This window comes from Osmerus eperlanus, chromosome 20 (genome assembly GCF_963692335.1).
Source record: "Osmerus eperlanus chromosome 20, fOsmEpe2.1, whole genome shotgun sequence".
Lineage (NCBI taxonomy): Eukaryota > Metazoa > Chordata > Actinopteri > Osmeriformes > Osmeridae > Osmerus > Osmerus eperlanus.
The window spans coordinates 10730131-10758082 of record NC_085037.1 but is presented as its reverse complement, the minus strand read 5'-3'; the positions used below and the strand labels follow the sequence as shown (position 1 = coordinate 10758082).

The window sequence follows — 27952 nt, the reverse complement described above, 5'->3', positions numbered from 1 at the left end:
AGCAGTAGCAAAAAAAAAGTGAAATTATTATTTTTAGTCTATTCAAAAAAATAAACAAACAGAAAGGAGGGGTGGGTGGGAGTAGTCTCACCTCCCCCTCCCTCCCTCCCTCCCTCCCTCCCCCCCTCCCTCCCTCCCTCCCTCCCTCCCTCCCTCCCTCCCTCCCTCCCTCAGAGAAGGGGTCCGAAAAAAAAAAAAAACAAGGCTTCCAACGAGGCGAGAAGAAGTGTTGGGGAGGTGGGGGGGGGGGGGGTTACATGATGCCTGCTATAGGCTAGGTAACTAGTGACTAGGCAGGGGGCCGGTACGTAATGATTCAGAATGGAGGGAGGGGTTTGTAGGACACAGGGTTGTTTGACATGATGCTGTGTGGAGGTGTAGGGCTTGGGGTGGACGGCTGGAGTGTTACATGATGCCGTTGGGGGGGCCGCAGAGGGGGCCCAGGTCCACACCGTTCTTCATGTAGTACTTCTCCAGCTTGGCCAGGATGTGTTTCCCGTACGTGTACTTCCTCAGAGTGGAGATGTGAGGCCGGATCTGACGAGGAGGAGAGCAGGACGGAGAAAACAACAGTTATTCATCACGGTGGCTCGAGAGCAACAGCATGAACGCCGCTTTGGGACCATACGGAAATCCCAGCTACAAATTCCTAGCAACCTTGTGTGACTCATCCCATCTACCTCAGAACTCAAGACAGGCTACATACAGGGTACCTTGACTGTAGCAGCCACACACACACACACACAACCTTGTGCATGACGATCTTGCGCTGGCTGGGCTCAGCCACGTCGATCATCTTCTGCACCACGTAGTTGGCATACTGGTCCTTCATCATGGTGTATAAGGCACTGTGAGGCCCCTCCGTCAGGCTGCACACCTCGTCTATCAGCACGGCCCGCTCCGCCCGCGACGCGTGGGTCACACACTTCTCCACCACGTTGCTGCCACACGGGGGGGTGAGAGAGCGGGCGTGAGCGTGAGGAGAGGGCGGGAACAGTGTGTGTGTGCGTGTGTGGTGTGTGTGTTTTACCTTGCAAACTTGTGTTGGCTGAGTCCCAACACGTTTCCTCTGATCTCAGCCACTATCTTGCTCTTATCCTCGGCTCTTCCATGCTCCAATACGTGCTGGATCACGTAGTTACCATACTGGTCCTGCGCACAACCACACACAGAGAGAGAGTTACACACTGTACACTCAGGACTCACTCAACAAGGCAGTATGTACATTCTTGTCACTTTCAATAATTTATTAGATATTGCTGAACACTTTGTGGAAAGGACTATCTTTGAAGTGTATGGGGGTTGCAGAGAAGTGTGTGTGTGTGTGTGTGTATTACCTGCACCAGCTGCTCTGTGTGTTGGTGTAGTTCTTCTAGTATAGGCAGGGTCTGTTCCGGAAGGCAGTGTTCTAGAATGCGCTGGATGACTCTGCAGCCGTAGGGGTGGGTTGAGAGGGCAAACACCTGGGAACGAAACACACAGGTTCATCTAATCTTCCTACCTACACACACTTGTCTGAGTCACACCTCACCGCCCCACAGCAAATACAATCCTCTCTTTCCTCCCACGCAAACAATGTTTGATAGAGCCAGAGTGACAGGATGGCGGTTTAGTCGTGGATATTGCATGATCTCAGCTCCCATAAACACTAAATCCATTCACTATTTAAAGACTCACTGAGCTTCAAACTGTCAAATTCTCTCCCACACACACACACACATGCTCACAAACACACACGCATTATGTTAATTCTGACATTTAGCCAGAGGATAGAAGATGGCTGCCAACGGGCTACAGTCTGGGTTGCTATAGCAACTCAAATGTCCCTCCAAGGTGTCGGTGATGGAAGAGTTTGTGTGTGTGTGTGTGTGTGTGGTGGAAGTGCATGTCCTGACCTGTCCCTTAAAGGCGTCTATGATGAAATGCAGGGCATGAGGCTGAACACACTCGATGCACTTCTGAACCACGTGATTCCCGTTCTGATCCTTCACACACTTCAGCACGTGACCATCCAACTCTCGCACCATCTCGCTCTAAGGAGAGAAGGGGAAAAGGAATGAAGAACCATCCTGTCAGGTCTTCCTCTGAAGAGCTCTCTCTCCCCCTCTCCCTCTCTCTGACACACTGTACATACTATGACTTGCTGGTCAGAGGGGATGAACTCGAGGGCCTTCTGGATGACCCTGCAGCCGTACATCTGCAGGGCCAGAGACAGGACGTGACCCCTGATCCTCTCAGCCAGGGCCAGCTTCTGGTCCAGACTGCCAAACTGGAGACACACGCAGAACATGGACATGTTAATTACCCACGCACATCCACCCACTGGTCAGACATCCTTTTCTCAAAACACGGTTTGATGACACTTGCCGGCTTTTCTAACACACACACACACACACACACCTCAAAGAACTTCTGGATGACGTAGTTTCCGAACACGTCCACCATGAGCTGGTAGGCTGCCTGGAGGATTTCGCTGAAGACCAGCTGGCGCTCTGCTGAACTGGCACGCTCCAGTTTCAGCTGAATGAACCTGGCGGAGGAGAGGGAGGGGTGAGCACACAGACACACACTACCAGACCAGAGCAACAGGACACATTCATAAGAGTGGAGAGAGGGAGGGAGAGAGGGGGGGGGGGAGAGCGCAAGACTGTGTGTGGGGGAGGTGGTGGTGGTGGTGGCGGGGGTAGAGAGGTTAAACAGTTGAGAGAGGGGTGGTGGAGAGGGGTGGTGGTGGCGGGGTTAGTGAGGGATGCATCCAACAGAACTGGTCCTGGAGTCTCTCTCTTCTCCACTGGATAAACTTGGCAGGGAGGAATGCCGCTAAAACTGAGAGGGGGAGCGAGTGAGAAAATGTGCAGAGAAGTGAGGTGAGAAGAGGACCGAGGAGGTGGAGACAGCGTTGAAGAGGGGGATGAGTGAGAAGGAGAGGAAGCCCAGAGGCGGGGGGGGGGAGACAAGTTGAAGAGAGCGAGGGGATAAGATGTGGAATGTGCAGATGGACATCATGGTTTATTTATAGAACATCCCTGGCTCTCCAAGGCATGTTTCAACACTGCCAGACCCAGAAACCGTGGCCCAGTCCCAAACCGTGCCCTGGCCTCTTTCAGCCCACTGTGTTGATCTAAGGGTTAGGCCCAGCTGGTGCCTGTCCGGAACACTGGAAGTGTGCATGTGTTAACAGCATCAGAGTGTGTGTGTGTATCTGTATACTAATCTATTAGTACTTGGCATCAAGTTTGCGTTTCATCACAATATCATCACAGAAATTGAATGGTTTTGTGGTGTGTATGCATGTTGTTTGTACTGGCCTCTCTCCACTGGCTACCTGTTAAATATAGGATTGATTTTAAGGTTCTTTTATTTGATTTGAATGATTTGACCTCCTTAACCAGCACTCTTCCTCAAACACACGTAGGTCGTCCAACAAACTGCTTCTGTGCATTCCACAGTCACGTTTGAAGTTTAAAGGATATTGTGCCTTTTCTGTGGCTGCTCCAGTTGTGGAACAGCCTACCTTTATATATCAGGTCCTCTACAAGTAGCAACGTTTTTAAATCCCACCTTAAGAACTATCTTTTTTTTTTGCATTTGAGTCTGCAATTGGGTAGGAATTTTTGTATATGTTTGTCATGTCCTATAAATATGTCTAGTTGGTTATATGGTTTGACTGTACTGCACTTGGTCAACATAAGTTGTTTTTAAATGTGCTTTATAAATACATTTGACTTGTTTGTGTTGGGAGTCAGATGGCTGAGCGGTTAGGGAATCGGACCATTAATTAGAAGGTTGCCGGTTTGAACCCCGGCCGTTCAAAATGACGTTGTGTCCTTGGGCAAGGCACTTCACCCTACTTGCCTCGGGGGGATGTCCCTGTACTTACTGTAAGACGCTCTGGATAAGAGCGTCTGCTAAATGACTAAATGTAATTAAATGTAAATGTGTTTGTATACCTTGTGCTGAGGTGTGTCGTGTGTGAACCTCTACCTGCTGCCGTGCTGGTCCTGACTGAACTCCATGATGTGCCCAGCGATCTCCCTCAGCTGCAGGTTGGGGTAGCGGTTGTTTCGGAAGTCCTCCAGCAGCCGACTCCGACCCGACGGCATCACGTCCGACATCCCATAGCGTAGCCGTGACGACGGGAAGAGCTGGCTGCTGGGAGAGAAGAGGGAGGAGCCGGAGCTGGCGCTGCGGTACTTAGCCTCCGCCCCCGGCGCTGCGGAGATGAAACGGCCACTGCCATTGGTCAGGCCTCCTGGGAGGGGCGGGACAGAGGAGGGTGAGGTCGCTGTTAATTGGATAACGAGCGACGATATAGAGATAGAACAGCAGGGACGGTGGAGGCTGTTAAGAGAACTCTTGTTCATCATACTGAGTGGAAAATAGAATTATAGGAATATTATTCAGGTTCCAGAATTAGTTAAAGATGTTTGAAATACAGGTGTTTGATATATTGCAGAACAAAGAACAAAGGCACCAGTGTCCAGTGTTACAACCAGATGTCTACGACAAGCAAGCCAAAGAATGTCCTGAGAATGCCAAACACTGCCAGAAGCAGCTAGGAGAGCAGATTGATGGTATAAACACGCACTCACCAAGGTTGAGGTTGGATGAAGAGCTGTGATTGGATAGTGAGGGCGGGGGGGTGAGGGAGTGGGAGGGGCCCTGGTTGGGCAGGGGCATTCCCACCGGCCCAGGGGAGGAGCTGAAGCCCAGGGCTCCGTTATAAAAGCCTCCGTGGCCAATGGGAGTGAGGCTGGAGGGCGTGCGCTTGTACAGGTCGCTGCTGCCAGTCAGGGAGTCACGTCTGGAGCCACTGCCACCGCTGGAGTTGGCCACTAGATGGAGACAGAGAACATCATTTAGAATCATGGAAGCACATGGATAATGAACTGCCCTGTCCATCTCTTACAACTACAATTAGACTCACCCACCGAAAAGCCAGTAAGTAACTACGCGACGCTTTCACACAAACTTACACACACCTGCAGTGCCAAACCCCCCCAGCGTAGCTCCCAGTGACGGTCCCAGAGAGGAGGAGCCTGCCTGGCCAAACCCTAAGGAGGCGGAGCCAGGGCCGGGCTGGGCGGAGCCCTGAGAGAAGAGGGAGGAGCTCTGGGAGGAGGAGCTGAGAGAGGAAGAACCATAAAAGGAGCTTCCTCCGAGAGCCCCGCCCCCTTGTTGCTGAGGCTGCTGGGAAGTCATGCCACGGAAGGGACCGTTGGCCCCGCCCCCAAGACCGCCGTTGGGCCCATTGGCTGAGGCCGCCGCAGCTGCAACTAGAGGGACAGGGAAGACAGCGAAAGGGGAAACGGGAAAACGTTTAAAACAACACAGGCCAACGAGACGATGGCTCGTGTGAGTAAAGGTGTTAGTAAGCATGTGCACAGGGGCGTGACAGGGCGTATACATTACCTGCCTGTGCTGCAGAGGGCGATATGATGACAGAGGCGGGGGTCATCAGGCGGACAGGGCCGCTACGAGCCCCAGTGTTGACCACCAGCGCCCCCGTCTGGTCATAGTAGGCCGCCGGCGCAAGAACTGGGTAGCCTGCACACAACAGGAGACGGTAAAGGGTTTAAGCACAATGTGTGTGTGTGTGTACACACACATCTGCATGTTTGATCCTGAAACTTACCGGGAACCCCAGCAGCCAGCCCCTGTCCAAAGGCAAGGGCAGAATTGACCGCTGCCGCGGCGACCAGCTGATCGTTCTGCTGCCCCTGCTGCCCCTGACTTGGGGTCAAAGGTCTCTGGTTGCCTCCCCCACGCATCACCTGGGACACAAACCGCCATTAGCAACCAAAATGGGAGCAAAACTGAAAACCAGCCAACAGCAAGGGGGCGGGACTACCACAGAACACTGACCTGCTGTTGGTTCTGCTGGGCCTGCCCCGCTGCCTGCTGATTGGCCGAGTTGTTGGCTGCAGCAGCCTGCTGTTGGAACAGGTTAGCAGGGTACACACCCCAGGGGGTCACGCCATAGTACTGGGGGGGCATCACCGCCGGGCCTGCAGAGAATACTAGTCAGTGTGTGTGTGTGTGTGTGTGTGTGTGTGTGTGTGTGTGTGTGTGTGTGTGTGTGTGTGTGTGTATGTGTGTGGTGTGTGTGTGTGTCCATGAGGAAGTCACATCACAGTCAGAAGAGGCAGGGAGCTTCAGAAGTTGTCTCGGTGGCTCCATATTGTTTTGTGTGCGTGTGTGTCTCACCTAGCGTTGCCGCGGCAGCGAGGCCTGCAGCATACGGGTCAGTCCCCGGCGGCGCGGCGCTGATGATGTAAGGGTTGGGGACAAACGCTGGGGCCAGACCTGACCAATCATGGAAGGGTGCAGAAGGACAAGGCTAATTCAGTTAATACTGTGTGATACTTTCAAACTCAAGTTCTAACTATCACACACACACACACACACTCACCAATGTGAGACTGCTGGGCGGCAGCCAGAGCATACTGCTGCTGCTGGGCTGCTGTCAGCTGCTGGACTGCCAGGGCGTTGGGTCTCTGGAACAGCTGTGCACACACGCACACACACACACACACACCCCGTTTATATATTACACAGATATGTTAGAAATGTGCAAAGGAACACGCCTCTGGCCCCCCCACACACACTTGTTTGTTTTTGTGATACTTATCGTATTAGTAGAATTCTCCAAAGTAATCACCAGTTGTCCAGGACACACCTGCTGCTGGTTGGTGTAGTCAAACAGGCCGACAGTGGGGGCGGAGTCCATGGGCATCTGGGAGTTGTAGTCAAACTGCAGAGGCTCCATCACCGACTCCATTTGGTCCATGGACACGCCCCCCTGCTCCACACCAGAGAAGTCGTCGGGGGGTTTCTGACCCCCGCCTCCCCCCATTTGAGCCATTCCATCCCCACCTAAAGCCCCCGGGCCCCCCAGCAGATCCCCCTCCGGCCCAGGGGCTGGCATGTTGCCTTGGTTACGACTGCAGATGGAGGGAGGGAGGGAGGGAGGGAGGGAGGGAGGGAGGAGAAGGAGGGAGAGAAGGAAGCTAAATTTAGAGATAATTTTTTTCCTGTCAGCAGGAGTGCATGTGTGAGTTGTGTGTTCGCCTACCCAAAGTCTTTGACATCCACATCCAGACCGTTCTGCGCGGGCAGCCCGTTGGGGTTGATGACATCACTGATGACGTCACCATCCCCCTCCCCGAGCTCCTTCAGTTTGTCTCCTTCGAACACAGCTTTCGGCTTCTCCCTCTTCTCCTCTTCCACCTCTCCATCCCTCTGACCCTGCGTGAGAGGGACTGAGTGTGAGGGCTGAGGCAGCCAAAGAGTGACTGACAAATGTGAAGGTAAAGGGTAAAAACTATCGATTAAATATTTGTTTGTCTAAATCCTAAGAACTCTCCTTATCTCAGTAAAGAACCCCCTTTTAGGGGGAGAGGAATGATGAACTCACATAAGGTCCTTTGCGAAGGCAGGAGTCCAGTTTTTCAGCGGGTGAGGAGGAGAGGACATATTCAACCATGCTGACCCCCAAACCTCCGCTCTCTGACCTGGGCGACATCACAGAGCCAACCCCTACCTCCCCACCGCCATGGAAGCCTTGCCCTGGCCGACGAGAGACCATGATTGGCTGAGACACCGAATGATCTGGTCAAGTAGAAGGAAGTCTATATGAATATACAGTCTCCAAGTTGTTCAGCCAACGTTGTTCGTCACATGATATCTTGGGTTGATCTGCTACAGCCCAAACCCACCTGAGGCTCCCCATGCGCTGTCCCTCCACTGGTCCAGGAATATGCCTTTTGGTCCATCCTTCCCAGAGTCATCAGTCTCCCAGAACTTCTTACCCGTCAGGAGCTGCTATAGAGAGACATGGGGGGGGGGGGGGGGGGAGAGAGAGAGAGAGAGAACATGAGAGAGAGAGAGGACATGAGAGAGAGAGACAGAGCAACAGAGAGAGCATGAGATGGAAGGGGAGAGAGAGAGAGAAAAAGAGGGAGGGAGACCACAAGGTGTCAGATTATGTTTCCATCTTGTAGGGGGAAAAAAAACTTGCAAGCTTTCAAAAAAACTAAACAAAAAGCGAACCCGTGGTGTTACTCACCTCTCCCATGGCACGCCCCTCTAACGCGAGAGCCTGGAAGTCATGGTTCAGCTCGTCCATGGAGCGCACCTGCGAGGGACGCTCACCAGTCAGCAACACACACACACCTCATATTGCATTTAGAAGACAGTGTAGCACAAAAACACCCATCCAAGGCCCCAGAGACAAAATGCCAAGTGTGTCGTATCTGCATGCCATCATTACATTACATTTAGCAGACGCTCTTATCCAGAGCGACTTACAGTAAGTCAAGGACATTCCCCCGAGGCAAGTAAGGTGAAGTGCCTTGCCCAGGGACACAACGTAATAAAGCACAGCCGGGAATCGAACCAGCAACCTTCTGATTGGTAGCCCGATTCCTTAACCGCTCAGCCATCTGACACCCACCATCACGTCACCCACCTGGCTATCGTGGATGTTGTCACCAGTGGGCCAGCGGTGCTTCCCTGGCTGCTCTCCGTGCTGCCTCTGGAAGAAGTAATCCACCATGGCATCGTCCTGGGAACGCCCCGCACCCGCCACACCCTGAGACGCACCACACACACGCAGGCTTCAGTGCTTTACTCCGCATCAGTCAACACCTGAAAGAATGAGCGTCTCCATAGGCTGGTGTGTTACCTGCTGGCTAGGGGGCGGGGCCTGGGGGGTCTGCCCGACCTGGGGGGCGTGTCCTCCGCTGCTCAGCACCACGGGCATGCTGGGCGATGTAGTTCTGAGGTGGGGGCTGAACGAATCCTGCCAGAGCACTGCTTTCCTCTTCAACACACACACACTGCTCATTCCACCACAGCCTAGGAGTGAATAAACACACACTTTACACACACACACAAAAAGTGATCAATTCTCTAGTATCATACTCTGTCTTGATCTTAATGAAGGAAGACAAAGGCAAAGACAAAGGCAAAGTACATAGTGTGTGTTGCAAAAGCATAGTGGCTTAACATTTAACAGGATACTATAATGTCACCACCTAATTTGATGTAATTACTCTCCCATTTTAGATGCGGCACTCACATGGTCCTGAGATGACTATTTGCATATGGGGAATGAAAATATCTGACAAACCTAAATTGAGAGTGAATTATCACTTTAATTTAAAACTGCGCACTGGAGAATCGTGAATCATCCCACACAACTCAATTGCTTGGAACATATTTCGGTTAATGTGCTGTACTATATTCCCTTAAAGCTTGAGCCAAGCGATTCGACTAGATTTCATTTTCACTTAGAAACCTTAGGACCCCATTGAGAGGGGATCTCCAGAGTCAAATACTTGGTATCCACCTAACTTCTGCCCTTAAATTAAAAGCAACTGGCACTTTCATTCCTAATATGCAACATGACATTGTACATATCACAGATCATCAACACAGCAAGCTTCAGCAACAGTGCATAGACCAGAACTGGGGTAATGCAGCATTAATTATTACAGTTCGTTGTACATAAAGAAATATTGTGTGTGTGTGTGGGGGGGGGGGGCGACTAAAAGTTACATTAAGGCTGGGCTGTGCACTCTTGTGGGCCTTTGGTGGAATGGACCTGGCACAAGATAACATGCACATTTTGTACATAAATAAGAGACATCAATGTAGTAAAAATCACACGCTGTTTACGATTCATGCGGAAAACTCAAAACGCTGGAAAACACCAGGAGCGCGCACGCCCCCTTCAAAGGGGCAACAGTCGATGTTGCTAGCTGTTCAGCTAACTTAGATAGATAGCTAACCACCATGGAGATGCATCAATAAAAAACAAGACAGGAAAAAGCGACACAGACAGGCGTACCACCACGAAATAGCTATTGTGGTATACTTGCTACACACCACATCCTAGAACAACGGCAATTCTTGTCTTTCCTTGAATTACAGATGGCTAGGTACCATTAACGAGAAACACCCGGAAATCCAAAACATCAGCGGCAGTTCCCTCAGCAAAGCGCACCCCGGCGGTTACATGTTCACCACCCGGAAATAGGCTTTTTTGTCCATATGTAGGTTAATCATTGTTCAATTCCTGGGATCAATCTACCAGAAACTTGCTTTTAGGGTGTGACAATACAAACGGAGGAACAGTTGTCATTAGCCACCTAGCAGGTTACATTGACAGGCGGCGCACATCAAAACATCCCACTAAACAAAGGAGGACCGAATCAATTAACACGTGAAAATCCGTATGAAGCTGTATAAAATTTGTATATCGAAGACATTTATTCAAAGTAGTGTTGACAATCAGATATATTGATTCTTGCCATATAATTGATACGGTTTCATTACCCATGTCTAACATTACTGCTAACAATAACGGCCTCCCTAAAACAAGCTCTGCCTAGTCAGACCCAGAGCAGACACTGCCCAGACATTACACTGCAGGGAAGATCCGACAACGACAACCCATTGTGGAGCATTGGAGACTCGAACCATATCTGCCGTGCTTGCGGCTCTACAGGTCCCCATGACGCGGACTCTAACAAAGGCCCAGGTTGTCTGGGACGGAAGACCGACACAACGGAGGAAGAGGCAGCTGAGAGAGAAGGCGGCTGCACATACTTAAAATACTCCATAGATACTTCATTCTAACCTCGACCACAACAATATACCAAGCGATGTGTACGTGAATAGGTGCAAAGAACAACCGTATCCGTGGGTTAGTGATACTTACAGGCGGAGAGGGTGGATGGTCGCGGATTTCAGCCCCAGTTTCTCTCCGACTTCCAGGCTTTCACTCCGACAACATGGCGGCTCGATGGGAGCAGGCGAGAGCGCTGCATGATGGGAACAAATGAGTAGATCGTGCGGTTCATTGCGCCAACCGAGAGGGGAGGGTCGCTTTGGTCCCTTTGTTGTGTCTATATGGGTCGAAATAAACATACACAATTATAAAGATCGGTTATAGATATAACAGATTTGTCAATGGGCAAAGCACACCCAGAGATATGGCACGATTCCAGTGAAGGCCGTTATTATATTTAATAGCCAGGCCTGACGGTTTTCCTATGATAAATGATGTGCGGTAGGTGCAGAATGTTCGGGGTAGGGTAAAGAGTGAAGCCCAGCAGCCATGGTAACGTGCTGCACCACAGTCACCTGGTGTGTGGATGGATGCTCCGTTAGGCCGCTGGAATGTAAATGACCGGTGTGAAAGTATGGAACAGTCAACTATTACCAGAGCAATTAAACTAGACTTTGTTTTTGCTCATTTGGATATTTTGTGAGTTAACGGTGTTCAGACAGTAGTCTTATTCGTAAACATATGACAGTTATATTTTGTTGTGACCAACATGTAAGCCTATTTTAGTGAAGGCGGTATCGACCCGCAGCCATCTCTCAGTAGTAATTTTATTACAGTGGTCAGACATTGACAGATGACAACTGAGGACTTTTTTTTTTTTTTTTGTTTTTATTTCTCCAAACTTTCTGACTACAAACAAATGAGAGATTAACCTCACACCTGTCTTCCTCTTTCAATCAAACAACTCAGAAACACCTTTTCTCTCCTCCTAACAACCTTCTGTATACTCGCTTCCTCCCCCCTAGCAACAAATGGTACCTTTCTCACCATATGTTGGTGGAATGACTCATTCATCCATCGCACCAACATATTCAGCACAGAACAGCCATTCCATCGGAGAAAGGAAAGAAAGGCTACAAGGAGGAGAGAAGCAGGCAAAGAGGAGCACATTTCTGGAGCTTATTCAAGGTGACAGCACAAGACGTGTGCCCTCCCCTTTCCGTCTCGCTCAACACAAATCAACAAACAATCATCAGCTGGTTATTTACATGCACAAGAACCCCCACTGCTTTCCCCATGTTGACACTAAAGCCTGATTCCAAACCCATCCAAATTCCAAGTAGATCTAATCAAATCCACCACTTACTGTACATGCCTGGGCCAACTGTTCCAAGACCTAGCTGAATGTTGCTGCGACGTAAGACCAGCACATCCACTAATGTGTGTCCTAATAGTCTTTATTAGCTAGCATTCCTTGATGGGGAGTTCCCCCCACCCTGAATTGAAACTGGACAAGAGGAATCTAATTCCTGGTAGAGGACATCCTCTCTATTGCTTAGACCACCCATATGCCTATAGATTACAGCACGGGTACAAGGAAGCGTCTGTATTGTACTGAGTTGAATTTCTGGTGTTGGTTTAAAAACTGGTGAGGATTTGATTAGGGAAAGGGACAGGTTAGGAATTTGGCGTTGGTACGACTGCTCTATTATGACATCATAACATTCTAAAACGACAACATGAAGAGCCGTGGCCCATGTGACCCAAAAACACAGAGGCACCTCACAGAAGAGTCCAGGGCTTAATCCACCAAGCATCAACTAGTCCTGTAGAGCTCAACACCCCCCCCCCCTCCCTCCCCCCTCAATCTACTCTGCCACCACCCAACCCACACAGACGATAGTGATAGTGTGAAGTGTGAAGAGCTGGCTGTTTTAGTGAAGGGTGTCCTCCTAAATGTCCTTACAAGTGTCTCATTGTCACTGACCACCCTCACCCCCTTCGCCCACCCCCCCCTCACTCACTCCCCTGGAGGAGCTAGTTCCCCCCCTGAGCTCTATACATTCTATATAGGGACATCAATCTCACAAACTCTCTCTGATACACACACACACAGCTTTCTTTCTGGAAGGTGAGTCCATTGCTCCGTTGAATTGTGACACAGACAGTGAGTGTTTCCATGGCAACTGACTCCATCCGCTGTGGTACCTTCAGCGTCTGGCCTCATGGGGGCGCCACATACACCTACCCGGCACTGGGACGGGGAGAGTGAAACAGTCGGTCAGCACAATAAATCAGTCATAATCCTGAGGATTACAGCTTGGTAACTAAGTTGAATAGGCAGACAATTTGGAGTTTCTTGTTTTCATGATCATACGAATGAATATTCAAGTTACCTACGTGTACAGAGGCTGCAGTTGAAGATGGGAGGTTTTTTGTGGGGGCTGATAACCATAGGAGTCAAACCCACCGATAAAATCGACTGAAGAAGGCAGAGAAGAGAAGCATAGCCTTGTATTAGAAAAGTTGTGGGTCTGTTGTTGGAATTCAAACACTAATAAAATTGTGTTATTTATCTACAGTGCACTTAATGGGGAATACACATCTATACTCCACTATTACCTAAAGAAGAAATAGAACCCTTAGAACACACACACACAAAACAGAACACTGACAGGCAGAACACAAAACAATGATCAGACAGAACACATACAGAACAATGATCAGACAATACACATACAGAACACATACAGAACAATGATCAGACAGAACACATACAGAACAATTATCAGACAATACACATACAGAACAATGATCAGACAGAACACTCATACATAACACTGTTTAGATTTAAAAGACAAAACAAGTAGAATTGACAAAACCACTCACAGCTATCCTCGTCATCCTGGAAGACTTTGCTCACATAGCAGGCATACACAAAGCCAAAAAGCTTAAAAAGAGGAAATTGACAAAGTCAATGATGTTGTCTTTGGTTTTGAAGTGTGTGTATGTATGAGACAGAGACAGACAGAGTGAAAGAGAGTGATAGACAGAGAGAGACAGAGTTAAAGATAGTGTCAGAGATACTCACAGCCAATAGGACCTGAAGGGCTGAACTCAGCACCTCAATGTACTGGTAGTCAAGGAGGCACCCGGACACTGTGATGACATGGTGGTCGTCAGGGGCGATGCGGGAGTCCAACACCGGCGTTACAAGGCAACCAGGGCCATGCTCCATCCACCAGGAACGATGGAGGGACGTGTTGAATGTCATCAAGAAGTCTCTGTCCTGCACACATACAGTCAGGACCAGTCTTCCAGCTACCTCTATGGCCACTGACGGTTCACTATACAAATCAAGGCGTCGACGGCGCTTACCTGAGACAGGTGTCCCACTTCCAGGTAGAAACAGATGATGAAAGAGTTCCATCCCACCCACAGCACCAGCCACACTGCATACTGACAGAGCGAGAGGGGAAGGTTTAGGCATGTGCGATGTGAGAGACAAACCCGGGAATCCATGGCAACCCCTGCTCACCAGTACGAGGTATCTGGAACGGAACTGCACGGTGCCAAACACCCCCAGTATGACGGCCATGATGTGGAGGAAGTTGGCAAGGATGGGAGCCCACTGGTACCCAAGGAAATCAAACACTTGTCTTTGCAGTGCTGCCACCTACAGGCCAGGCAAAGAACCAGGGACAGAACACAATATTACACAGGGAGGGAATTGGGCTACAGAGTGCTTGAACACACACACACACACACACACACACACATAGGGGCCCGCCAACATACACAGAAGGGACAGGCACACACACGTCTGCTGCAGTTGTTTCCATGGTAACTGCCTGGAGCCCGAGCCCTGAAACTGTACAGGAAAAACCCAAGGGGCACCCAAACCCCCCAAAGCCCTCCCCCAAACAAATCTGTAGACCTCACCCTGCAACTAAACAATTACAGCCGGCACAGCGCATCACTTAATACAGCATCCATGTCCTTGCGCCATCAACGTGCACCATCCTCAAAGCGTGATATGCCACATTATCTGTAACGCAGACTAGCTGACACTATGGCAAGTTATAAAAACAAACACATTCAATTACTAAAACTACTAACTACTACTAAAACTATTGTATTAATAATAACTGACATATTAGTAAAATGATACATGTGGCGTTAAGTACAAGTGGGGGGAAACCCTCCAAAGTTGAACACGGACGAGCCAGGGAAGCAGATGGAAGGAGGGAATGAAAAAGAGTTCTCTCTTGTTTTTCCCCTGTCGTCCTTCTCAAAAGCAGAAGTGTTCCTATTCACGTGGTATCACTATCCTTGAATACGGAGATCACCTCTATTCCATACACACACAGACACACACACTTGCCTCCTCTTACCCTCACACACTATACCCTCCCTTGTTTTAAACAGATAATAAGGCATACACACTCCCAACAGCTGGTGCTGCTCAAAAGCTTTCAGTGTAAGACTTTCTTTGCCACAGTTTAATAGTAACCTAATATAAAAAGCCGGATAAAATGTAAATGGGGTTTTCAGAACTTAATTCGTTTAGATTTTTGTGTGTGTGTGTGTGTGAGTGTGTGTAAAAAAAAAAGTAAAACTGGGTGTTGATGAAAGACTATCACAGCACAAACACACACTCACCAACTGCAGCGAACATATCACCACCAGCGTGCATCTCCCATCACACTTCCCCATTTTGGAGGGCTCGGGACGCGGTTTGGGGCCGCGCAGGCTCCGGGGGAACGACGGGTCTCCGGATAGATCCAGACTGCCTAACGGTTTAGCCTTACACCATCCCCGTCTAGACCCCTCCTGTTCCCTGGTCTCCCTCTCAACACAGAATACTTTGGGCGCTCTTCAGTCAGACGGACGCATGCCAAGACCCGAGCTCATTCTGTCGGTGAATACGGTAATGGTGGTCGTGGTTTCAGGGAGGGGGGACGTCCTCTTCATTCGCTGGGGTCTGCGGTTCCACCGCTACCGATTACCGAATCGCCTCGGCCACACCTTCCGGCGGCGCGCGGGGAGGCACACACAAAGGCACAAAGAGAGACAGAAAGCTGTCATTATCTGCTTGTGGGTTGCGACAGAAATGAGCATCATATGATAACGGATCACACGGGGGGATGTGGGGAGGAGGGGAATGATCCGATGGAAGTAGACAAGCTAAATGAAATCTACCACCGACACAAAGCGTCTCATTGTGACTCACGGTTTTGAAGGCGCTCACGATCCCTTGCTCCCTGTCCCAAACCCTTGTGAAGTCGAAGGAGTAGCGTCTGCATATGCACAGATCTTGTACGGGTTATTACAGCCAATAATACATAAGTCCTCCACTCGGTCTTGTTGCGTCTTTGTCAACAATCACCGCCGAGGCGGGCGCAAGAGGATTGGGGGAGAGGGGGTGGGGGTTCAAGTCACCGCGACCCCCTCATTTGAGAGGAAATGTTTTCTGCAGCCGTGTGCGTGCGCGCGACCGAGGATAACCGCGAGGATTGAGGTAGACACAAAAGAATACAGAACTAGAGGCGAAAAGATTGAAACATAATAAAATACACAAAATAAAAATTTAAGCATACAGAAATAGCAACTAACGCCCATAATAGCAGGCTTTCTTGTCATTAAGTTAGCCTTGTCATGAAGTCTTGAATATAGAAGGAAATTGCTGAAACCAGGCCAATGAAACGAAAATAAACAGGTTGTTATGAATAACCTTATAAATGAAGCAGCTCGACTCTACCACCAGGGCTTAGCAGTGCAATCAATCTTACAGACAAGTCATAAAAAAAATATTCTACCATATATTGTTTTTATGCAGTTTATTAGGAGAAATAAAAAAAAAAGGTATTTGTTGTTGTGACATCATAAACTCACACACGCGTTCCTGAGGTTTCTCAGAATCAACTAAAGCATATAAAAGAACAGATTGTTTACCCAGAAGCACATAAAATGGGTAAACACCAGAATCCTCCCTACAGATGGACAAACACACACACACACTTGCACATTCACACACATCCCTCCTACTGAATCTCCCCCATGTAGAGCCGTTTGTCACTTGATCCAGAGAGGACTGTTGGGAGACAGAACATACGTCAGTAACTAAAGAAAAAGTGGAACACGTGTGATTAAGAGAGGAAGGGTAAAAATGGAGGAAAATCAATAAAGCAGAAGAATAAGACAATGTGAGTGTTCCCCTCATCCTACCTATAGGCTCCTCAGGGTGAAAAGCCACCTCATTGACAGACCCAGCGTGACCTGGCAGCTTATACAGGATCCTCCGGGAGGTGGTGTCCCACACGTACACAAATCTGCACACACACAAAACAACAATGCTAAACCTCACAGCTAACTTGTTTAAAACAGGCCTGCTCAGTTTAAGATGAATAAGTGCCTAATATGAACGGAAGTGGGAATGTCCCTGTACTTTACTGTAAGTCGCTCTGGATACGAGCTTCTGCTAAATGACTTAATGTCTAAATGTAAGTGTGTGTGTGTGTGTGTAAATGTGTTCTCACCTGTCAGCCGAGCCTGCAGCAATCTTACTGCCGTCATTAGACCAGGAGCACCTCAGCAGGTTCTAATAAAAATAAATTAAGCCATGAAGACCATTATGACCTATATGTTGTTATAATAATATTATGATGGCAATACTAGCCACGGTGAGGCGGGGGGGTGGGGGGGTCGGCAGGGCTTATCACCTTCTCAAAGTTGTGAATATTCCCCTGGAAGATCTTCACACACCTCTCCTTAGGAGCAAAGGGACGGACATCCCAAATACGCACTAGGAGCGAAGATAAACACAGGCTCAAGATATGTTCCCATGGAGATATATACCAACCCGACCAATGCAATGTAGGGAAGTCTACACACTAACACACCTGTGTTGTCCATAGAGTTGGAGAGCAGGTAGGACCCCTCTGAGCTCAGACTGAGCCCTGTCAGGGAGTCCCCATGGCCATGCATGCTGTAGATCAGTTTGTTCTGCCTCAGGTCCCATACCTACACACGTACATCGAGTCCCCAGCAGAGGTAGAACAATGAATACAGATGCAAACAGTGACTACACTCATTGGCTGTGAGACATTAGCACTCTTACTAGGGTGGCTGGGGTACCTTGATGTCATTGTCGATTCCTCCAGACAGGATCTGATCGCTGGTGTCATTGAAGGTGACTGCCAGTACCTGATAGGTGTTCTGGAACGTGTGGACAGCTCCCTTCTTACGAATATCCCACAGCTAAACGCAACAACAAAAGCATACAAATAAACAAAACTAATTAAAACAACCTGATAGTGAAGAAGGGGATCCCTCACTTAATTGCTCCTCCCAAGGTTTCTTCCATTTTTTTCTCCTCTAGTGAGTTTTTCTGGGAGTTTTTCCTTGTCTTCCTTGAGGGTTTAGGTTGGTTGAGGGGCAGTTCTATGGGCGTATGTGAAGCCTTCTGTGACATGCTTGCATGTAAAAAGGGCTATACAAATACATTTTGATAGTGAATGCCCTCTAGGAGCTAAGATGGGTTTCCAGACACCATGGTTACCTTGACGGTGCCGTCGTCGCTGCCGGTGCATACGAGCTGAGGGCCGCGGCGGGCGGGATAGCAGGAGTTAACGAAGGAGGTGTGGCCTTTCAGACGCTTGATCCTCTCACCCGTCTCACTGTCCCACACACCTACCGTCTTGTCTGTGCTAGCGGAGAAGAGCATACTAACACACACACACACATTTAGTCATTTAGCAGACTCTTATCCAGAGCGACTTACAGTAAGTACAGGGACATTCCCCCGAGGCAAGTAGGGTGAAGTGCCTTGCCCAAGGACACAGCGTCATTTTGCACGGCCGAGAATCGAACCGGCAACCTTCTGATTAATAGCCCGATTCCCTAACTGCTCAGCCATCTGACTCACACACACACACATTTAGTCATTTAGCAGACTCTTATCCAGAGCGACTTACAGTAAGTACAGGGACATTCCCCCGAGGCAAGTAGGGTGAAGTGCCTTGCCCAAGGACACAGCGTCATTTTGCACACACACACAAGTTTAGATCACACACATTCGATAGAATCCCTCATGCGCCTCCTGATAGAAACGGTGAAAGAGTTAGACAATACAATGTGTGCAACTTACCTTCCATCTGTGTTATAATGCAACTCCATCACAGCTCCAGTGTGTCCTTTCAGAGTGGCGAAGTTATCACAGTCTCCATACACGTTCCACATCACTGCAAGAGAGGCAGAGGATAGAGTTTAAGAGGTTACTAAAGGGTTAGCACTGAATTAAACCCTTGGGTTCAGGTTTTCCTAGGTAGATGACTATGTGCCAATACGTGTTTATACTCACATATGAGCCTGTCATATCCTGAAGATGCGAGAGTAGCACCATTGGGGTGAAACTTGCAGCAGTAGACCTCTCCTTCATGACCACACATTAGCATAATAGGAGCCTGCAAACTGGAGCTCCTTGGCGGACCCTAGGGAACATTCACACACCCACAAGATTGAGACGGCTGTGTTTGAACTAGCCAACCAGCCATAGCTAGGCCGCTTCAAGCGGAACTGCTTTGAGTAACTATAATGTTTGAACAGTCGATAATCTAGACTTTGTTCATTAAGCACAGAAGGTACCTGCTAAATCCATACAAAGGACATACGGGAAGCAAGCACTGTATAATAACAAGTTAGCCTGCTGGTTGCACAAATGAACTTTCTGGCGAATCTCTTACCATCGCCACGAGTTGCTGGGATTGCGCCGCAGCAACCAGCTCAGTCCGGGGCCGCTTGACTTCGGTGGGGACCAAAGCCATATCACCTGGTCTCTTCTTAGGTTCAATCATAGTTAATAATCAAAGGCTAAGGGTTCGACCTTAAATTTGTCAGAGTCAGAGTAATACGTGCTGAAATGAATGAGCTTCTCGTCAGATCTCTGCTCTCAACAAAAATATACGAAGAATAGGGTTAGTACTTCCGTCCGGAGTTACGTATTTGATTGGTGTTTCGTCTGGCTGATCACTGTGATTGGCTACTGTGGAGAACGCACCGGAAGAAATCTAACAACTGCCCTACTACAGCAAACGTTTGCGACAAACGTTTCTTATTTGTAAACATGTGAGTTTCATTGTACTCCCAATGCGTTTCTGTAAAAGACTGTTGAAATCTGTGCAAACCCAAAAATGGCGATATAGCCAACGTGTACATCTTGGTTGGGATAGTTATTTACTACATCTAGCTGAAGCGGCAACGTTCGTTCAGCAATCAAAAAGCTAGACATTAGCCAACATAGTAAAGGTAAATCATTAGCTATCTAAATATTGCTTTACTTTAGGTCATGTTTACTTAACTTTAAGTTGTTGCTTGTCTTTCATTCTCCCCAAATCCTGAAAGTTAAAACTATTTTCAGTTGACGTCTCGCTTTATCTCACGTCTTGTCTCTGAAGAGTGGGACAATCTCCCCACAAGGGCTAAGACTAGCATGGCAGAATTTGAAGAAGCCGAAGAGCCTGGTGGTCTGGACGGCCTACCAACCATGTATGGTATCTTCAAGGGCGAGGTGGTTTCTGTACAAACCTATGGAGCCTTCGTCAAGCTCCCAGGATACCAGAAGCAGGGTAAGGAGCCAGTACCAGACTGAATACACTGGAAGCAGTTCAATACAAAAATGTATTTCTCTCACTCTCAGAAATCAGAATCAGTAAACAGTTTAATAGTAGTTTACAGGACAAGGAATTTTCTTTGGTGGGCCGGTGCATACAGTAAACATATAAGAATTCTAAGTCTTTCTCCCTCAGGTTTGGTGCATGTCAGTGAAATGTCTGCATGTCGAGTAGAAAATGCCTCAGAGATTGTAGATGTGGGGGAACAGGTGTGGATCAAAGTCATTGGGAAAGAGGTAACACACTCACATATATACATTCACGATTCACTAATAATGTTATCATCAATAAGGATGCATTCATAACACAACATAACTATTTTTCTTTTTGACTCTCCTCAGGTCAGAGATGACAAAGTAAAACTCTCCTTCTCAATGAAAGCTGTGAATCAGGGAACAGGACGGGACCAAGACCCCAATAATGTCAACGCTGAGTATGTCTATTAGTGGATGTTACTGTGTGTGTGTGTGTGTGTGTGTGTGTGTGTGTGCGTGCGTGCGTGCGTTGGTCTCATGTCTGTTGACGTTTCCAGGCAGGATGAGCGGAGACGCAGAATGTTCAGAGATCACACTGGACAGAGAATCACACTGGAGGCTGTTTTTAACACCACCTGCAAGAACTGTGGCTGCAAAGGTACAAGCACACCATTATTGTAATAGCTGCTCTGTACGTCCAGGAGACCCGTTCAGTCCAGACATGGTTCTGATAGTTATACATGGTTGACTTGTGACTTCAACCAAAGCCCTGATGATTGCTCTCATGCATACCAAGTCTGTCAGCTATGGCTGCAAATAACCATGTTGTCTAAATACGTGCTTTTCCCATACCTTTCTTTTTACAGGCCACTTTGCCAAGGACTGTTTCTCAACTCCTGGGTTGCAGTACTCTTTGTTGCCTGAAGAGGGCGACGAGGTAGAGCAACAACAGCAGCAGCCTCCCCCAAACCTCGTACCACAGCAAGACTCTCAGAAGAAAAAAAAGAAAAAGAAGGTAAAGTACCAGTGACACCTTGTGCCTACGCTCTTCCTGTCCTCTGCCCTTAGTCTCGCTGGGTTGTGAGGTATTTGTCGTGTGTGTGTGTGGTGGCAGCCTTTACAGACAATGACGCAGACACACTGACACTGTCGCCACAGAAACCAACTAAACACAAAAGAGGGCACGACTCCGTAACTCAGTCACGCAGTTTTTTAGGATCGAGTCTGACATGCCGTGTCGCCGTTTGTCCTCCGCCCGTCCTCCAGGAGAAGAAAGTGAAGAAGAAGAGGAAGAGGGAGAGGAAAGAGTCCGAGAGCGACAGCAGCAGCGGCGACGGAGCGCAGAGGCCGAGCCAGACCAAGAGAGGGCGCCATGACCAAGACAAAGAGGAGAGAAAGAAGAAGAAGCACAAGAAACACAAATCGCACAAGCACAGCTGAGACGAGGATCACAGGCACACACTGTACACTGCGATCACACACGGTTAACTCATACACAGATAACACACAGACGCATAGAAAGAGAACTGGCTTTAAATGTAGATGATAGACGTGTTTTATTGCGGTGTCCCCATTTTATTTGTGTTTTTTTTAAGATTATCTAGGACTTCTTAAGAAGTAGAAGAAGCATGAACCCGAGCATAGTCACTGTTAGTCCTAAGATAACCCTCACCCAGACTCCCTCCATGCGCTGCTTGATGTTAAGTAACTTGATAGGAGTAAGCAATATGGCAGATGGCAGATCCTCAAGCTTAATGTGAGGTCCTATATATTGTTTACACCTATCCAATTGCTTAAATGATAGTGAAACAAGTCTGGTCTAACCCATTGTTTCATAACAACCAAAAGCAAACACACAGGAAGTATGTAACAGGTTCTAGACTCAGTTTCTGAGTTAACCAGCTTTTTATTGTGTGGTAATAATGTTTTCAGTGTCTCTGTATTGCTTTATCTTCTTGTGTCACCTGTTATTCTTGACAAACGTGTCAAAACGTTGTTTTGTTTTCTTCCCATGAATGCATAAACGATACAACTCTGCCTGATGGCCATGCAAAATTCGAACAAATTGGCTTCATGTCATGTTTTAATCATTGTGAACTACAACACGGGTATTCTCAGGTTACTTGGTGTTGTTACAGTCCTGTAGCCTTTAGCTGTATGTTTTCCTATTGAATCAGGATTAAGGAGCTAATTCCACAGCTACGACACAGTGTGAGGTGGTTGTGTTGGGTGTGTGTTGCGGTGAGTGTGTGGAGGTTGGTGATAAGAGTGTAGATTTATGTTAAGGTCATTAAAGTCATTGAAGGTACAGTTGGAGTGACCCCTGGAGAGCCTTTCACCCAGTGGCCAGTTTGGCAGGCCATCTGTAGCACATGACACCAATCTACATGGGGATGGAATGCTCTGGATTTAGAACTCACTCATCCACATACGGTACTGACTGAAGTACATGCTCTGACAAAATGTTTCCCCTCACCTAGTTAAAACGAGCACACCATCCACACACACACATGGCTGGAGCTGCCAATAAAGCTATAATTACTCTGACGCTATCCAGTTGAGACAGAAACAGTGAGTGCAGTTTTGGCTCAACAATTAACCTCAAACTCAACATACTGGTTCTGTAAAACACACATCTGCACACACACACCTACAACTACAGAGATTTGCAAGGTATGCAGAAAACCGATCAGACACACAGAATAAACGTGAGTGGAAGTTCCTTTGATCTCTGAAAGAAGTGATGTGTGCTTTTTAGAAGCACAGTGTTTGATGTTGCAATACAAAATGTCTGCCAACTACCCAGACATTTTGATTTACATGCCAATCCTGGCGAGAAGCCTTAGTCTGTCACCAATTATTTTATAACAGATTTTGGAGCAGAATCCAATTCTTCCAATAAAATCCAATTCTTCCAATAATTGACAAAACTGTTTCACGGGAGAGCATGTGAGAAAAAAAAAGATTTTTATTCAGTGTTTCATTTTGAGGAGAGGCACAACACAGGGATGAACAGGACAACAGGGAGGCCAGATATCACGACAGAGGTTAAAGGTTATGAGGGTTCGGCGGTGTGGGGAGTGGCCACGGGGGGTTCCAGGGTTTGGTTTTGGCTTGTTTAGGATGGAGGTTTGGACGTTTACGCCTTCTCATAGGAACGTGTGCAAACAACGTCCCCCAGCGTCAGAGTCTGTGCAGAGAAGAAAGAAAGGGATGGTTAGCAATACTAACACTGGCACACCCACACACTACATGCACACACTGAATATACAATATACAATGACTCATTGTCATGCTGTGCAAAACATCAAAAGTCAATATATATACTGTTATATTTTCTCCTTCAACACACACATGCACTCTCACTTTCCCACAGTCTCAGTACTGACCAGCGTGAGGGCGTTTCCACTGACTTCTCGTACCAGAGTTGTCTCTTTACCGTCCCATTTCTGCACATGCACCATCTTACCACCATCTAGAGTTATAAGAGACTGCAGAGAGGGAGAGAAAAGGGTTTTACACACATCATATAGATAAGTATAGAATAATCGGGGTTTGTGGGAAAGAAATACACCACATACATTTGTCAAACAGGGTTGGTAGAATCCTGCCTTCCGTTCCAACAGTAAGTCATTGTTAAAACTGTGGTTTCTCCAACTCCCTCTCCCCATTACTCTTTTCAATCCCAGTAGCACAATGCTGCCTTCTCATCAAGCTGTCGACAATAAATCAATCGTGAACTTTAACCTCTCACCTCTCCTCACCCTGTCGAATGCTCACCCTTCCAACCCCTCCTAATTTAGATTGCATGAATTTAGGGCTTTCGACATTTTGTATATGCACTTAGATTTTGTCTCAACTAATCATGACCACAAAAGGTCACAAAACGTCGCTACACATTATCCACCTACAACTAATTATTCTGAAAGCAGGCAATATTTTTTTCCATCCCATCGTTTAACTACTCAACTGGGGATAGATGCAGAGTCACCAGTAGCAACCCATATCTAACCCCTGACTTTCCAACCCTCTGACCCCTGACCCCTTAACCGCACCTTAACCTTCCTGTCGTCTGCGGTCGTCTCGTCAAACTCCTCGCCCATCTTGAAGCTGATCTCGGTGTTCTTAAAGGTGCTCTGGGTTTTCAGTGTGACGACATCTCCCACGACTTCGATGACCGTGGTGGGCTTGGTCATGCCGCCAACCTGGCGTGTGGCGAACCCCACTCCTGCAGGAGAGAAGCGTCATTGGTTGGCATCATTGGTCGCTTTGTGTCTAGGGGTGGAAATGCTGTCTTGACACGGGACGTGCTGTACGTGCAGTCAGCTCGCATGGGGGACACTGAGGGGCGTTGGTCCGAACCCATGCACTTCTGTGAAATGTCAACTCATCGCCGCTTATTGATTTGTTCCGTTGAAGTAATCAACTTTGCTTTTCATCCCTTCAGCAAAATCTGTCTTATCTTCAATTCATCTGCGTCCTAGCCTGTTCCACAAACATTAGATAGTCATATTGACCTGGCTCCATGTTTGCTTGTATGTTTGAGTTCAGCTTACAGCATCTTTGTTTCTGTGATTACATGAGAGAGTGAGTCAGTACGAGTGAAATAAATAAATGGACAGTGATTGGTTATAGTTGGACAGAAGCAGCCAACTCCCTTTTCGACTGGTAACTGTTTTGCTCTTTTCTGTCGCAGTCTAGTTAATTTCCTGAGGCTGAAAGTGCCACGCTCACTCAATCAATATGGCAACAGCCCCTGTGTGTGTGTGTGTGTTTGTGCAGTCATTGGCTGAGAGATGGAAGAGTAGGAACAAGGGTCAGGGGTCCTTTCTATGGTGATAAGAGCAGACAGGTCGATGCTAATATCCCCACTGAGGTCAGCAAGGAGAGAGCCCTTACCCAGACCCCCCCCCCCCCCCGCCCCCCCCCCACTTTAAAATTCAAGAGAACTATTGACACAAGTTAAAAGAACATTACTCTCCCAAATAGTGTTAATATTTAAACCTCTCGTAGTGGGCATGCTGGTGAGTGGTTGTAAATAGCTAGCTTCCAGCTGTCTTCTCCACAAGCCTAAGTGTGTGCTCAGAAATGGACCCCACCATTAATTCAGGGTATGCACATGGTTTCTCCCTCCCCCACACCCTCCTGAGACACACTGCGGTCCACGCTTATTTCCCTTTTTCTTAATTCATTCATCTGCTTATCTTAAAATGTTCCCCACAGTCCCACACTTTACCGTGGCCTGCATTACAACTGCACAAAAAGCAAAGCCCAAGTCACACACCTCTTAACTGCCCACGGCTGCTCACTCTCTGGGGTACATGTGCGCACATGCATCAGTAGACACACCCCATCCTTTACAGTTAAACCACACACTCCACTCTCCCCCCCCCCCCTTCCACGACACACACAATCACACACACACACAAAAGCAACAGCACACACATGCCTACCCAGTGCCTTCATGTATTCATCAAAATTCTTGGTCTCCTTGAGGTTCCATGTGCCAACAAATGCCTCAGCCATTTCTGCCGTAGTGTGCTGGAATGAGGACGCAACAGTGCAAAAGAGAAAAAGAGAGAAAGCAAGAGAGCGACAGAATGCTGGCTGGAGCAAATAAGACTGAGAGAGAGAGCGAGAGAGGGAGAGAGTCAGCAGCACTACTGCTTCAATCCTACTGGCTAGTTTTATACCGGCTGTTCATGATGTCATCAGCCTGTGCAGAGACGAGGGAGGAGGGGGGAGAGAGACTGGGGGAGGGGGGAAAGGGGAGACAAAGACAGACAGTCCAAGATGGGGAGAGAGACAGACGGGAGGGGCAGGAGGGTAGCAAGGCGTTGAAAATGGGGAAGAATAGAAATTCTAAAGAAAGGAGAGGGGTATGGGGGAGGAAGCAGATGAACAAGCTGGCCCTTCAGAAAGAGGGATGGAAAGCCCGAAAAAGAAAGAGAATGGGTGGGGTAGGGTGGATGGGAAGGGAAGAGGGCCAGGGAGGGGGTAGACTGAGTGGTTTTAAGTAGCGTCATGGAAGTGTTCTCTCCCATGTTCTCTTCTGTCTCTCCTTCCATCTGTGTCACGTTCTCGTTTGACTTTCAGTACCTCTTTAATCTTGCCCTGAAGGACAGAAAGGGCGCTGTGATGAGTAAAAGTGAATGTTAGTGTGTGTGAATATTTATCTGGGCACTGTCCGTTACCAGACATTACCCTGGCCTTGGTGTCCTCATACCAAACCCATGCTCCCAGTCACGGTGTAATATTACCAAGCCTGACCACATAATATCCATAACGAACCGTTTTAATGACTGTTAACAGTCTGTTTGAGTTGAGAAATACCCCAGCTTGTCTCTTGTGAAGCAATCCCAAAGTTGAAAATCTCTCTCTCTCCCCCTCTCTCTCTCTCTCTCTCTCTCTCTTTCTCCCTCTCTCCCTCTCTCCCTCTCTCCCTCTCTCTCTCTCCCTCTCTCTCTCTCTCTCTCTCTCTCAGACACACATGCACAGTTGCATCACATTCTTCACCAGACTTACTTTCCGTGAATGATCTGTGTCTAAACCGACACATGCGTGTTTCAAAACTGGTATGCAACATGCATGTTTCAAGCCTTAGACACAAACAGGTGGTCAGAGAGAGAAAGGAAGTAAAACTGCATTTGGGGAAATTAACAGACAGGCAAGTGAATTACATGAGATGAGAATGACATAAAGAAATTGTCCAAATGATCCGAATGCTATCCCAAGGTAGGAAGTGAACAAGATGATATACTGTCATAGAGAACAGCGGGATCAGCATGTAATCATAACTCACAGTCATGACAGTCTCAGAGGGGACCACCTGTGTCCAAAAATCATGTTGAGGCAGTCCCCAAAAAGCTAACTTACCACACCAGTCCTTCACTTTAAATCTAAAAACAAACACACCAATGGATGTACAAGCAAAACCTCTCTCTCTCTTTCGCTCTCACACACACTTGATTTAGAGCATACAATACCAAAAACATGACAAATTGTCATTGCCACTCTGTCCTGGGCTTTTCTTTCCTGCAGAGTTATGGTTCAGATGGCTGCCCTTACCTGTGGGCCTGCCTTCAGAACCAGTGTTTGGCCTAGACACACACCACTGTTTACCCTGACCTGCCTGCATGTCTGTGGGGTTGAACTCAAGAAGAGTGGAATGTTATGAAAGCCTCACAGCTTGAGCAACAAACCTGAGAGTGAAGGCCATCAGAGTTGGGAGGGAAAACAAGTGTCTAACTCATCTCTCTGGCTTTTTTTGGGGGTTGTGTTAGAGAGACATCTGGACATTCTCCCATTAGGAACAACTCTGACCTTTGCTCTCGTAGTGCCCCACCCCCCTCCCCCTTCCCCTCCCCCAGTTCCACACACACACTCTCCCCATGTTTTTCTTTTTACACGAAATCGTCCTTTCATCTGTCCTCCCCGACCCTGACCCCCCTAACATTAAGGCATGGTTGACTGTTGCAGTCAGTCACAAGATTTCAACATGATCTGAATTACAGATGAGACATCTGAGATACGTAGGCAGCTGCCATTGCACCTCAATGCAAGGATCAGACAAACACATAATCACAGACACACACAAGTGTGTGTCTCTCTCTCTCTCTCTCTCTCTCTCTCTCTCTCTCTCTCTCTCTCTCTCTCTCTCTCTCTCTCTCGCAGTAAGATTACAGGTACAGGTATGACTAAAGATGGAGACATTTGAACTGAAAATGGAA

The 27952-nt window shown here is 48.0% G+C and overlaps 5 protein-coding genes across 14 annotated transcripts; 1 reads left to right on the top strand and 4 right to left on the bottom strand.

The window, feature by feature from the left end:
- Nucleotides 1-170: 170 nt before the first annotated feature.
- pum1 (pumilio RNA-binding family member 1) lies at nucleotides 171-10872 on the bottom strand. 8 transcript variants are annotated; one of them, XM_062487091.1, is made up of 23 exons: nucleotides 10727-10872; nucleotides 8687-8880; nucleotides 8471-8593; nucleotides 8069-8137; nucleotides 7719-7824; nucleotides 7418-7611; nucleotides 7076-7248; nucleotides 6662-6944; nucleotides 6413-6506; nucleotides 6208-6306; nucleotides 5866-6020; nucleotides 5636-5774; nucleotides 5413-5547; nucleotides 4977-5276; nucleotides 4593-4835; nucleotides 3985-4252; nucleotides 2401-2530; nucleotides 2135-2269; nucleotides 1896-2033; nucleotides 1338-1463; nucleotides 1031-1152; nucleotides 749-941; nucleotides 171-537 (listed from the first exon to the last, which is right to left on the bottom strand). In XM_062487091.1, exons 2-23 carry the CDS (start codon nucleotides 8846-8848, stop codon nucleotides 406-408), a joined length of 3519 nt encoding a protein of 1172 aa, XP_062343075.1. In that variant the 5' UTR covers nucleotides 8849-8880; nucleotides 10727-10872; the 3' UTR covers nucleotides 171-405. The 8 variants fall into 8 exon arrangements, with proteins under 8 accessions (XP_062343075.1, XP_062343074.1, XP_062343076.1 ...); XM_062487090.1 differs by having other exon boundaries at nucleotides 8687-8859; nucleotides 10727-10869; XM_062487092.1 differs by having other exon boundaries at nucleotides 4983-5276; nucleotides 8687-8859; nucleotides 10727-10869.
- Nucleotides 10873-11444: 572 nt separating this feature from the next.
- Nucleotides 11445-16109, bottom strand: nkain1 (sodium/potassium transporting ATPase interacting 1). The gene is made up of 8 exons (XM_062446130.1): nucleotides 15810-16109; nucleotides 15239-15604; nucleotides 14115-14252; nucleotides 13955-14035; nucleotides 13668-13865; nucleotides 13466-13526; nucleotides 12977-13058; nucleotides 11445-12830 (listed from the first exon to the last, which is right to left on the bottom strand). Exons 2-8 carry the CDS (start codon nucleotides 15290-15292, stop codon nucleotides 12821-12823), a joined length of 624 nt encoding a protein of 207 aa, XP_062302114.1. The 5' UTR covers nucleotides 15293-15604; nucleotides 15810-16109; the 3' UTR covers nucleotides 11445-12820.
- A 295-nt stretch (nucleotides 16110-16404) lies between these two features.
- Nucleotides 16405-19589, bottom strand: snrnp40 (small nuclear ribonucleoprotein 40 (U5)). The gene is made up of 10 exons (XM_062446125.1): nucleotides 19321-19589; nucleotides 18939-19068; nucleotides 18726-18819; nucleotides 18138-18303; nucleotides 17714-17836; nucleotides 17479-17599; nucleotides 17299-17381; nucleotides 17116-17177; nucleotides 16805-16908; nucleotides 16405-16670 (listed from the first exon to the last, which is right to left on the bottom strand). Exons 1-10 carry the CDS (start codon nucleotides 19429-19431, stop codon nucleotides 16621-16623), a joined length of 1044 nt encoding a protein of 347 aa, XP_062302109.1. The 5' UTR covers nucleotides 19432-19589; the 3' UTR covers nucleotides 16405-16620.
- Nucleotides 19556-22287, top strand: zcchc17 (zinc finger, CCHC domain containing 17). 3 transcript variants are annotated; one of them, XM_062446129.1, is made up of 7 exons: nucleotides 19556-19702; nucleotides 20032-20202; nucleotides 20383-20483; nucleotides 20589-20680; nucleotides 20780-20880; nucleotides 21089-21237; nucleotides 21489-22287. In XM_062446129.1, the coding sequence occupies exons 2-7, from the start codon at nucleotides 20067-20069 to the stop codon at nucleotides 21660-21662; spliced, it is 753 nt and encodes a 250-aa protein (XP_062302113.1). In that variant the 5' UTR covers nucleotides 19556-19702; nucleotides 20032-20066; the 3' UTR covers nucleotides 21663-22287. The 3 variants fall into 3 exon arrangements, with proteins under 3 accessions (XP_062302113.1, XP_062302111.1, XP_062302112.1); XM_062446127.1 differs by having other exon boundaries at nucleotides 19641-19882; XM_062446128.1 differs by having other exon boundaries at nucleotides 19641-19882; nucleotides 19995-20202.
- An 883-nt stretch (nucleotides 22288-23170) lies between these two features.
- fabp3 (fatty acid binding protein 3, muscle and heart) lies at nucleotides 23171-25897 on the bottom strand. Its single transcript, XM_062446124.1, has 4 exons — nucleotides 25676-25897; nucleotides 24278-24450; nucleotides 23612-23713; nucleotides 23171-23412 (listed from the first exon to the last, which is right to left on the bottom strand). Exons 1-4 carry the CDS (start codon nucleotides 25746-25748, stop codon nucleotides 23362-23364), a joined length of 399 nt encoding a protein of 132 aa, XP_062302108.1. The 5' UTR covers nucleotides 25749-25897; the 3' UTR covers nucleotides 23171-23361.
- Between the last annotated feature and the right edge of the window lie 2055 nt (nucleotides 25898-27952).